This window comes from Vanessa tameamea, chromosome 5, assembly GCF_037043105.1.
Source record: "Vanessa tameamea isolate UH-Manoa-2023 chromosome 5, ilVanTame1 primary haplotype, whole genome shotgun sequence".
NCBI classification, from domain to species: Eukaryota; Metazoa; Arthropoda; class Insecta; order Lepidoptera; family Nymphalidae; genus Vanessa; species Vanessa tameamea.
In genome coordinates, this window is record NC_087313.1 from 13179669 (window position 1) to 13192811 (window position 13143).

At 37.5% G+C, this 13143-nt stretch overlaps 1 protein-coding gene across 2 annotated transcripts; it reads right to left on the reverse strand.

Moving 5' to 3' along the window:
- Nucleotides 1-422: 422 nt before the first annotated feature.
- LOC113404475 (protein vav) lies at nucleotides 423-12782 on the reverse strand. Of its 2 annotated transcripts, none has more exons than XM_026645379.2 (16): nucleotides 12399-12782; nucleotides 11118-11293; nucleotides 10980-11039; nucleotides 8286-8436; nucleotides 7533-7703; nucleotides 7170-7385; nucleotides 5877-5996; nucleotides 5437-5553; nucleotides 5121-5312; nucleotides 4446-4648; nucleotides 4230-4347; nucleotides 4004-4146; nucleotides 3709-3855; nucleotides 3024-3173; nucleotides 2727-2895; nucleotides 423-2531 (listed from the first exon to the last, which is right to left on the reverse strand). In XM_026645379.2, the coding sequence occupies exons 1-16, from the start codon at nucleotides 12615-12617 to the stop codon at nucleotides 2457-2459; spliced, it is 2427 nt and encodes an 808-aa protein (XP_026501164.2). In that variant the 5' UTR covers nucleotides 12618-12782; the 3' UTR covers nucleotides 423-2456. The 2 variants fall into 2 exon arrangements, with proteins under 2 accessions (XP_026501164.2, XP_026501163.1); XM_026645378.2 differs by lacking the exon at nucleotides 8286-8436 and adding an exon at nucleotides 10727-10904.
- Between the last annotated feature and the right edge of the window lie 361 nt (nucleotides 12783-13143).

The window sequence follows — 13143 nt, forward strand, 5'->3', positions numbered from 1 at the left end:
ATTATAATATTTATTAATTGTCACTGGGTTCAACATTAAACTTAAATACACAAATCATTGGTGGGTCAATTGTGGTGCTCACACTTAAATGGTTGTAAATTTTTTGCTTATACCGTTTGCAATTCTTCTGAAAATCACAAACATCATCATACTTAACAAACAATATAAACCAAAGTTTAAATTTTAACCAAACATTTAGAGACTGAATTTGAACAGAAATTGATGATGGATAATTTTTTCAGAGTAAGTTCATTTATTATTTTTAATAAGAATAATATTTTAAATGATTGAGTAATACTCAACCATTTAAAATATTATTTTTACATTCATGTTTATTCTATATAAAAATTATAATTTTTTAATATTACCATAACTTAATAAGAGTTAAAGTGTCACGATAATGCTGAATATTGTAAAATTTATTTGTTCATATAGATTGTGTAACATAATTAAACTCATCAATATAAAGACAGATACACCAATTAAGAAGATGAATATTATCAGTAAATATTTATTTCAATTAATATTATGTTATATTTAGTTTTTAATTGTCTTGGAATGTATAGCTAAAATACTGTAATGGGCGACATCTAGAATATCGTAAAGTAAAAAATATATATTTTTCAATAACAGTTTAAAATAAATAGGAATTATATAATGATTGCAGTTAAATTTAGTTTTTAATGAATATAAATATAATTATATAATTGAATCTGTAATTAAATGTATGTTTCACTTTTTAGTTTGGCACACATTCTCACTTCATAATAATTTAATTAAAACATTATCGGTACCATTCCAACCAAAATTATTATGTATTATACTAAATCAATTAGCTCATGTACAAAAAAGTTTTATAAAGAAAATGGCAGTTATCTCTTGTTCGACATGTCAGATATAATTTTGAGCACGGAACGAATTAACTTTAAGTAACAAATAGAAACTAAAAAAATGCTAACATCGAATATAGTTGAATTAGATGTCATTTAAAAAAATATAAAAGGCCTAGAAGAGAGCTATAAACCAATCAATCTTAGTGATTTTAGATCAAATGTTTTTGTGCGGCACTTTGGAAACCTCTATTAACTCTGTCATTAGCTTGTATACTAAGAATTCAGTATCGAAATATTTAACTATGAATAGTTTCGTTTACTTATTTAGATTAGATTGTGCGTAAACGCATTTTTATTATTTACTAACTAGTCAGTTGCAATAGTAATAAATGATAAATGTTGTTCGCGGATTAATACCAATTTCTGACAGTTCCCAAAGAAAATTATATGGTTTTTAATGACATAATTACTCCTTACACTTATTCTCAATATTAAATTGTTTAGTTACAATTCATTTTGTGCCTAGCATCACTTACTTGCCAATAAGCGATTTGATTACTGCTTGAGATATTAAGACAGTCTATTTATTTGTGCATATCTTGCTATACACATATTCAATTTCTATACGATTTTATCATATAACAAGTAGTATTATATCGCTATGACGTAAACTATGCGTATCAAGTAAACTCGCTTTGTATATTTTCTAATACATCAAATATTATACTTCAGTTATTTTATAGTAAAAATATGGTAGACATACAATTCCGTAGTACTCCGAATTTAACATTTAACTACAATAAGGAAGAAGTTTCCATACCATTTATTTATAAGCAATTAAATGTGCATTGAAATTGCATTGATAGGATATGATTGTAACATTTTTTATATCTATCTAAGTATTATCTATGACTTGAAAAAATAACTTACATAGTTCACAAAAATAAATATACATTTGACTCGGTTCTAGAACATCAACAACAACATTTCATAGCAATCACCTTGCTAAGATATATTTCATACACACTAAAATCCCACCGTGCGATTCATACATAAAATTTCTTATATTGCACATGCAATATTAAATAGATTTCTTTATAAATTAAAGGACAATCGTCCCTTGTACATTCGACATAGAATTCTATATTGTAAAGCACGAGTATTTAAAGCATTTTATCATATTAGCACAACAAGTAACACTTATTCCATACATCGTTTTGTTCATTTCATACTTCGTAAATTTTATCATCAAAACAGATTTGCACTTCACTTTAAGGTTCAATTTCAATATATTATATGATTGAGTCTAAGTTATCAAATCAATTTACACAATAAATTAATATACGCCTCTACGTATACATGCCGTCATTACAAAGGTAGTCGCAGACGTAATTTGTAGTTTCTTGCGAAAAATATTTTCACCTGAAACGTAACGAATGATTTGAAATTACTGAAAATTATCGGCTCAGTGATATAGCGGTCACGCCGGAATCTCGCTCGTCTCCCTGCCACCACGTCGAAGGCGCCTCACACGAGGTCGCCGTGGTCGTGCTCGTCCAGGTCGCAGGGCGCGGGCGGCGCGGAGGGCGCGGCGCGCTCGCGCTCGGCGACGCACAGCTGACATCAGTCCAGCGCGCCGATGCACTCGGGGTCCTCGCGCACGCACTCCTTGGGGAAGTAGCCGGATCTGTTGTCACCCTGGAATGTCAATGATATGTGTTAGTTTGGCGCAGTACTAGCCCGTCTGTGTAGGTGCAGCCGCTCGCCCGTTATTCCTCAGCGTTGCTAAATTTCTTTTGATATAAGAATAGAATCTAACTCTGTTCTTATATCGAAAGTCACTACATAAATTCATTTCCGACTTTGAATGTAATTTACTAATAATAGTATCACCTTGTCGAGCGTGCGTCCCTTCCACCACCCGCGGCTGTCCCCCTCTTTGCTGAGCACGAGCACCTTGGCTCCGGGACGCAGCGCCAATTGCGATGCCTCCAGCGGACGAAAATCATGTATGACCGTTGCCACCACTCGCCGGAATGGCCAGCGTAGATTGGAGTTTAACCTAGGACACACAGGAGCTGCGATTATTAAATATATATACTTAACTTGCTCACACTTTATACGCTAAGATAATTAAAACATATATATACCATTTGTCACAACCAAATATATCTCACAGGAGCATCTTACCCGACAAAATTCTCAGATAAGCTGGTCTTCTCGTAGTAGGAGATCAGTTCCACGATGCTGCGGAAGAACCGCGACTCGGAGAGGAAGTAGTGCGGCACCTGGTCGATGGGCTTGCGGCACACGCGCATGTGCTTCACGGTGTTGTCCGTTCTGTTCATTATAAAAAATAATTTGTATCGATTAATAATGGAAATAAGACATATCTAGATTACACCATACCCCTAAAGATATATCGGCAATATAATTCCATGAAGTTGCAAGTTGTGTCTGCAAGTAAGAAGTAGTACATCTGTACTATAACGGGCTTTAAATTGAGCAGCAAGATTGGACAGGATTGGAAGTGAAAAAATGTTCGTAGCGATAAAATAACAGCGGTAAATTCGATATGCCACGTGATCAACTATTGACGATTAGAAAATGAGTAGACACTTCTCAGACTCTCTCTACACTCTTTAAGTCTCCCTAAGTGAACAATCCGGCCCGTTGATAGTACTACATCATTTCAGATATCGAGCTCGGCGAACAATTAAATAAAACATTAGTAGAACATTTGTGAACTTGTGTATAGTGAAACATTTGTGAACCGACACTAATCATCGACTGCTATTGATTAGCAATAATGTACAGATACGCCGACTGAGGCGGTCCGTCGCGTTCCGTCGCGTTCCGCCGGCGGCGCACGTACTTGAGCGAGAGCGCGTAGTGCGTGTCGTTGTGCGAGGGCGGCGGCAGGCTCTGCACGGCGCGCGGGCGCACGCGCAGCAGGAACGTGCCGTCCACGCGCCGCTCCAGCCGCGCGCGCGCCGTCTCGCGCCCCATCTCGCCCACGTACCTGCCGGTGCGACACGTTACTGCTGCTGCTACTCGCTCGCTCGCCGAGACTGGAAGGTTCTCACTTGCGGTACATTATAAATTAACATCTCGTATTGAATGAAAAAAGTATCCTTAGAATACGTAAAAGTCATCTTCGAGTGACGTACCACATGTAGTAGTGCAGCGCGGTGTCGGGCTGATGCGCGTGCGGCGGCAGCGGCGGCGCCGGCGCCAGCCCGCCCCTGCAGTGCCCCGACAGCGCGATGCAGTCCTTGTGCGCGCACGCGTTGCACACCGAGCACAGGTAGCCCTGCGGCCGGACAGGTGTTACAAACCGTTATCGCTCGCTTCACTCCGGACATTAGGATCCTGACCGCAGGGACCATCACAAACCTGGAATATTCTGCCCTTGAGAAATTTGGAGCAGTGGTGACACGTTGCGGGCTTCTGGAACGTGTGCAAGACGAATTTGTGGTTCGTGCTTCGGCACCCGGGGGGCTCCAAGTTATCTCTGTCGAGGGAGGAACGAACGCGTTTAAAAGGTTTGCACAGAATACGTATTCGTTTCGTGCTCTCGTCGCGAGCCTTCGTTTAACGGGTGCAACGTACATGGCGTCCTTGATGGCCTTGAGCCACTTCCGGCGGCAGTCGTCGGTGCGCGCGTACAGCGTGAAGGTGGAGTCCTTGGAGCGGCGCACGAGGTAGAAGTGCGCCGTCCAGCGCGCGTCCCCGCGCAGCGCGCGCCGCCCGCCGCCCTCCTCCACGCGGTACTCCGCCAGCCGGATGCCCGTGCGGTACGAGTACTGGTTGTCCTGCGGCGCACACACTCGCTACACTACCCGCTACCCCGGCGTCGGCGCGCTCTTGTACATTACTTTAACCGGCACTGCATATATGTACTCGCATTTCATATATTCATTTAAACTAATTAAATACTACGTGCATGCTTCTAACATCGATATGACGAATAAAATACTGTTTATAGCTTATTCACGGTATTTACTTTGGTTTTTTTATGAAAGAAACTACGATAAGTACTACAGAGAGTCAGACTATGATTTTCAATAAACAATTTCTTTGCAAACATATTATCAAGAAATGAGTCGGTCGCATCATGCGGTGTAACCTTGTCCCAGTACTTGCGTACATGCGTGCAATGGATTCAAGAGCAACTCGATCCACAAGTCACTACCTCCCCGCCCCTCCGACTACGCTACGTACAAACCAACTACCCACTAGGAGGCCGCACGCAAAGCTATGTTAGTAGTGTGTGTCGATATTTACGGTCGGGTAGATCACCTTGACGGGCTTGCAGAGCAGCATGAGCTTGTCGAACACGAAGACGTATCGCGAGCGCAGCTTCTGGTCCTCGTGCGCCTTGACCTTGAGCTCCCCGTCCAGCAGCAGCCGGCCGTACGCCGCCAGCCCCGCGCCCCCCGCGCCCAGCGCGCCCGCCTCCCAGTCTATTATGCTCTCCTGGGGGATGTTACTTGTCAGACACGATTTAATGCCCTTTTTTGGGAAGGCAAATGAATCATCTGATAGATTCAAAATAATATAGTGAACTCTCAGGGGTTCACTTACTAGTTGTCGTATTTACCTGAACCTTAGCCAGTAGCGCCAGTACCTCGCTGTCCCGCTTCACCTCGTTGATGTACTGCGCCACGTCTACCATCGCCTCTTTCGCGCGCTCCAATCCCCGAAACTCTTCATGGTTCTACAAAACATGTCTAAATTGAACAAAAATCGGCAAAAGGACAGACTATCATTTAATATTTATTTCGTATATCAAATACGAATTAAAATACACTGTATCCAAAAGGGCTCTTTACAAAAACTTTTGAATAATTCCTGTACTCTTCAATTCAACTTAGCACCTAAGTTACCGCCGGTTCGGACGTTATTTTAACTCTGCCGAGAAGAACCTATATTTGTCCTGTGTTAAAATTAAGAAATACTTGCTACTATAATACTACTCAAGTTCATTTAGAATCGAAATAGATATATATGTATTATTAAATGAAATAGAAGCCATATTACCGGTTGTGTTTCATGCACGAGTTTGTCCAGGAGCAGGTGGTACTTGAGCACTCTCTGCATCGGCACAGAGAGGATGTCTCGCAGCTGAATGCGACCGTCGCTGTGCTCCTTTTGACATTTCTGGAACGAATTGACGCTGATCAACTACGCCCATAACCCAGTGCCTTGTATGTATAATCTATTCTATACATTTGACATGGAATTGACGCAATATAAACGGTTGAGCTAGCATAGCCTGAATAATATTGTCTATTATATTCATTATTACTATGATTTTCGAAGATATTGTGCTTACGAACGAACGAACGTTGACGACGGTGTTTACAACATTTTGGAAGTAAAATTAAAGTGGATATAAGTAGTTGAGTTAAATAGTGTTGGATTATAAACAAAGACATATTCATCAAGACTTGTTAGTGGCGTGCAATAAAGCTGAGTTATTAGCAAATCGCATGAAATACGTAAATCTAAGGATTGTTTAACTTGATTCCTTCTTCGATTGGAATAGACTATTGTATAAAACACTCTTTGCAGTGTCATAACTAACATAAGCCGCTAACTACGTGAGAAGATGTTAGACTCGTGCCTGAAATGCACTGGCTCCCACCGGCCACGCCCTTCTCACCAGGAGCAACAACACAAAGTATTAATATTCTGCAGTACAACAATGGATGATTGGTGATGGAAGCTCATTGAAATCCATTGAAATCTTGTCCATATGGATATGTATAATATAATAATTTGATATAATTATAATTTAATAATTAATATATTTTTGGGACATATCTTCTTTCTATAATAAATTAAATGAAGAGAAAACTTCATTACTTTTAATCAATATGATTATTAATATTTTGATTTGAGCTAAACGGCGTTTTATAAAACTAATACGAACGCTTCAAGCTAAACCTTCCCCACTACGATACCTGGAAGTGGGAGGGCGATGTAATGGCCGTAAACACGCACGAAACGAACTAAAGTACACACACCAAGACTAAGACATATCTAAGCAAATGTTTATAAGCGAGAAAGCTAAAATCATTAACATAGCTAGTTTCAATGTAACACGCCAATCGATAAAGTTAGTGTTATAAGGAAATTGTATTTGTTCGGTTTTTTTTTTTAAACTAGCTAGAGTGTCAGCTACGCTTGATACTAGCCAAAGGTCATACTACTCTACTAGTGTGGATGTACTTAGTGGCCAAACATTGGCCACTATTTTTTTCGACGGAAACTTCACTTTATCTGTCTATCTAGACATATAAGAAAACAAAGAAAATATATTATAATTACTGCGAGTTGCTTGCTGAACGTGGAGTCTCTCGCGTCGAGCGTCTTGAGCGTGTCCTGGGCATTAGTGAGATTGGAGCAGTAGTCTCCGTACAGAAGCAACCTCTCCCTCCACGCTAAGAATACGTCTGCCAGTCTCGGAGCACCGTTCCCCGGCACGCAGTTCTCGGTCGCGAGTCGCAATTGTCTCAACAATCCAGAGTGAATATCGTGTAAATCCTGACAGTAAATATGATGTTAACCACAGACAGACTTACAGGTATACATCATGAAACACGCTCTATTGCGCACTCTGTATAAACATTACACATCGTAATAGTCCGCGAGCTTATCACACACAGTAGTTATATTATATAAATAACGTACCTTGACACCAAAAAATATGACTTGCATATCCTGAGGTTTCAAATAAGGCGTCAGCGGCCTCAGGAAGTATTTAATTATTTTACTAAGCACGTCCACGTAATTGCACTCCGTGTCGACCAGTTCTCTAATAACATAGTCCCTCTTTTCTAGGCTGTGCGACGACGTCGCTAGCTGTAAATATTAAAAAAAAAAATTAAATAAATATAATTGAAAGACAAAACGATGTCTATGAATTTAAAAAAGCATTCGACAAGCATTTAAATATAAAATAGCGTTAACCATTCTCTGCTATCAACATTATAGACAACTAACTACATGGCGGCAAAAAATCAAATGGCATCGGAAGTAATGAGTGTATGAATAATTCAAACGACGATCGGAACGTAATATGGAACTTTTACTCGTACACTTAAAATTCCAAGTGAGGCATGAAAATGGGACCGTCAGTGAGAGCTCGACGTAGAAACCACCAATCAGATCGGATATTATAATAATACCCCCGAGACGTACGAAAGTTAATTTTATAACGTTAGTGAACATTTTGTATCATAAAATTTATGATAATTAATTATTTATTCACTTTTATATACGAATACGGTGCAGTATAAAGAAAAAAAATCTTGACTAGATTTAATCGTATATTCATAGACAGTGTCGCATTGACAACATATTGATACGTAACCAGAAAATTAATAAACCATAAATTCATTACTCCAATGCCAAAAAAAAAAAAAAACAAAAAAAATCGCGTACTGCGTTGAAAGCGATCGGATGGTGCGGGGCGGCGGGCGGTTCGCGCGCTGTTCCCTTGACCGCACAGAGGTCGTGGTAGATCTCCTCGTCGTGGATGCGGGCGCAGTAGCTCGCGTATTCCCCCACCTCTCGGCTCGCACTCGCGCCGCCGCTGCGCACGCGTCCCAATTATAACCGAGTCAGATCGAACGAGAGCGACGATTTTTTATATTTAGAGAGAGAATTCAGATCGAAAAAAGCTCGCATAAAATGTAATGATACTTAAGGAACTAGAAATATTAGTTTACGCTCACGCACGTAATGTATTCGAGCGATTGTGTCAAAAAACAAAACAACACCGAAGAGGCTAAACGTTTTACCAGTTCACAGTTACTAAATAAAATATTCTTATATGTAAATAAATATATGTTAATCTCAAAGTTTTAAGAACACGTATCTCGGAATATTCTATCTGATGGGTATAATCATTTTATTTGCTTTTCTATATCATAGGCCATTTAGGGACTGTTGCTGGATCCATTTGATCGCTTATTATCATCTAGGACACCATTTCCCAAAGTGTGGGTTGCGACCAACAGTTGGTCGCCTGTGCTGTTTGATGAAGCTAAGTAAGGCGAGATTTTCGGCTAATTAATATTAATAAATACGGAAGTAAAGTGGATGTGAATACCATTGCGGAATATGGAAGTTTTTGTTAGGTGGGTCGCGGTCCAGACAACTTTGGGAACCACTGATCAACTTAGTTGTTACACTAAATTGTTATTTTTTTTTATTTATAGAATCAGTTGGCGGACGCGCATATAAATGGGCCACCTGATGGTAAGTGGCGACCTCCGCCCACAGACAATGGCGCTGTAAGAAATATTAACCATTCCTTACATCGCCAATGCGCCATCAACCATGGGAACTAAGATGTTATGCCCCTTGTGCCTGTAGTTACACTGGCTCACCCTTCAAACCGGAACACAAAAATACTGAGTACTGCTCTTTTGCGGTAGAAAGATGAGGTGGTACCTTACCAGATGTGCTTACACAAAGCCCTAACGCCAAGTAAAGTGTTTTGTTTACATATCATAACATAAATTCGAGTGGTTTAAAACGTATCATTTTGTTCCTTTACTTTTGTGAGTCGTCCCTATCATTCGAGATTCTACGAAAAAATAGGTTAACATAATTTTATCGGAATACACATTCCGTCCAGCGTTCGCTCATATACTTGCCGCTAATCGTATGCTTTCGTTCGATCTGTTTGTAACGGATAATACACATGGTTCCATACAAAACAAACACAACTTTTGTATACCTATTGTTATTTCCTAAACGTAACAGCTGCATTTTTGTATACAAATAGTATACATTTTTTCAACGATAAAGTTGCGTCGTTACGTTATAGTATAGTTTTGTAACGTTAATTTTCAGTCGTGGTTGTAATTTGATAATTTAAATAGAATCTTGTAATACGCTTCGTAAGGAACCAAAGTGAACGAAGTTAAGTTACTCGAGGCCTATCGTATTTCATAAGATTCGACATATATTTTAAACTTTGTTAAAATGTATTGGAAAGGATTATTTTGCATGAAATACTATAGCCTTGCAATTATGAAGCAGCAATATCACTGATGCTGATATCACATCATTTCTTTAACTAAAAAAAAAAAACTTAAAAAAAATAAAACGTTTTCGGGAATTATGTTCTAAACGTTTTGATTGATTTGACTGCGTTAAATACAAATACCCCCGAGTGCGCCCGTCTGTCTGAGAGCATTTATTCTAAAATTATAATTTAAATGTAGTCAGTACAAGAAAAACGATTAAAATGATCATTTTTCAAAGTCGACTAAAATATAAAACACTAAACTAAAAAGCAAGTGATGACATACCTAGGGTATATTTTACGTTAACTATTGCCTTTTCTATACACTACATCAAAACTAAACAAATATACATATAACAGCGAGTTAAATACAAAACAGTCCTTCAAAAATCGTATACTTAGTTGTTAAGTAAGTGAAATGTATCTATCCGACGATATCTTAGTCGGGGTATAGATAACGTCCAATCATAAGTGACATTCTAAGAAGCACCAAATGTACTGAAGCACTTCTATGATAAAGATTAAAATATTACAAAAAAATATATATATCATGACAGAAAATATGTTAAAGTATTTCTCAAATTCATAAGTTAAACATAGTTTTGAATTGTAAAATTATTTCTTTATTAATATAAGTTTTATCACAAGATATTTAAAATAAATCGACTTTGAAGGACAGTTCAAGACTTGATAAAATTATAATCAGCTACACCATCAATCCTACTGCATTGCTATTTTTTCTTTCAATTATATAATAATAATAAAATGGGAGTATTCAGTCAGCTTGTAAATATGACTTGTGAACAATCAGAAATAAAGATAAGCGTCAATGACAATCAAACGCCACCTCAGGCATGTCGGAGGTGAACTTGACATAGCAGAGGTCCTCGTATATCTCCTCCACTCGGTCCTCGCACGTGACGCTCGGTATCGTGAACTGTATCCACGGTACCTCCATAGCGTTCGCGTGCTCTTCGTACGATACCACTTCGTAGGGAGGCGGTAAATCCGTCGCTTGGTTTGCGCTATTACAATTGCATATGTTTGAAATAAATACTTTTACTAATGTGTTTGGTACGATATAAATAATAACTACTCACACGGCCTGTAGATCTCTGTAAATATCCTCTTCAGATTGTGTCCTTCTAGCAGAAAATGGTCTGTAAAGATCATTATATATTAAATAAATTTGATAATAAAATTGCAATACATTATAAGGACACTATGAGTATACTCACTGAACATTTCTCGCTATTGCCTTTGGGCACTGACTGAGCTTCGCAAGTGTACACAACACTCTATGAAAGTTGGACAAGTCGAATAACATAGACGGGTCGAACAGATCTGTCTCTCTGAGTTCAAATACTTCATGGCATGTTCGTAAAAATACTTTTATATTTCGCATGCAAAGGAACTGTGGACAATGGAGAATATGTTTTGTAAATGTTAGTGAGTTAATTGATGTCAATATTGGAAATTTCACACAATTTAGTATTATTTTTATGGTAAATATCTGCCGCTATAGATATTGAGAGGAACATTTTTTGACAAATAATTATTTGTTTTGTCATAACAATGGTTTATTAGTTGTATAAAATAGGTAGTTTCGTAATATTGTTCAAGTTTTGTAGAAATTAAATTTATATAAAAAAATTATATCCATTTAAATTATTTAAGCTTATAGTAATTATTTTAAATATACAGAGAATATTTTTATTATTAATAAAAATGGTAGGTATATTGTAATGTTTAATTGCTCGATTTAGATCTCTTAGACAAATTATTAATTAAACTATTAAAAAAAACCTTCATTTCATTTCATTCCAACAAGCTTATGTATGACATATACATATATATTATGTAAGAGATAATGTTAGATCAGTTCAAATATACTAGCATACAATATATAATATACAACATAGTATATTTAGTACACTCACCATCTATTTATCTAATTCATTAAAAGGCTAACAAAGGTCAAACGTTTACTACCTTCTTGTTAAATTAAAAGCAATTAATAGATAAATAAAGTTGATGTACATCAGCTGAAGTGTAATATGGTTTTCAAGACAATATAATGTAGGTATTTTAAGATATAGACGTTTATGCCGACCAGTTCATTCATTAGTGTCCCACATATATAGCTATAGAATACTCGGCAGCTTTAACACGCATGATATAGACATCAATGGGCCACTTGCCATTCATCAATGCATGCATAATTCATGTAAATGAGTGTATGTGTTACAGCATTTATTGATAAAACATCTCTATCAAAGAACATCCTCTTTATTATTCTAGAGCTATGTTAACAGTTTTTTGACCTGTCGTAATGAATGATATTATATTTACATTTTAACTGATTAAAATCTTGAAAAAAAAAACTATTCACTTTTTTCATTCGAAATTTACGTTTTGAGTGTGTAGAAAACTTTAATTAAAATTAAATATCATTGCACTAAAATAATAACGGTTTAGTGTTAATTAGAGCGAAGGTCGCATAGCTGTGTTTCAAATACCTGGGCCATCTGTGGGCGCTGATTGACATCTTTCATATCGACACATCCTGGATGCAGCACGTTTAGCAGATTACAGAGAAGCACACCATCTCGTAGAGTGTATGCCAGGTCGTGTATGGAACTCGAGTCCCAATTTGACTTATGATCGGGCCGTAATAAGCCACATCTTGTGAGCCAGGACGCGCACTCGCGCCACAGATCTTCGCCGCCAGCAGCCATTATTCACGCATACACTATACTGTACATCGATAGTAGTCACACCAAGCTCTGCTTTTTAATAATCACCAGGCCATTATTAACAAGGGTTAATTGATAATTGACATACAAATTGATACAACAAACATAAAGACAGCCATAACAGAAGAAGTATATGTGACAACTGAATTCCAGTGTGGCCAATACCCACCTTCAAATTAAATATTCAAATTATTTTAATATTTTTAATTACTTCGCATAAATTTTAGCTATCTATTATTAATTTAAATTACTTAGAAGTATTTATTTGAAAATTTTGCAGGTACTTCCATTGCGAATGTACTCAAAAATAAACAGCTGATTGGTTTTGGTGCATGCTACTGAGGCACGGGTTGAAGAGGGTTTGCACCTAATAAACGAAACGTGTTTATTTTGTTTATAAATAAGAGTATGGTTAACCTATGATTATGCTCAAAACAAAAATAAAGATGCTGTAAAGTATGCTAACACATTATTTTTGTGATCGTGTGTCAATACCTTAATGTAAAAT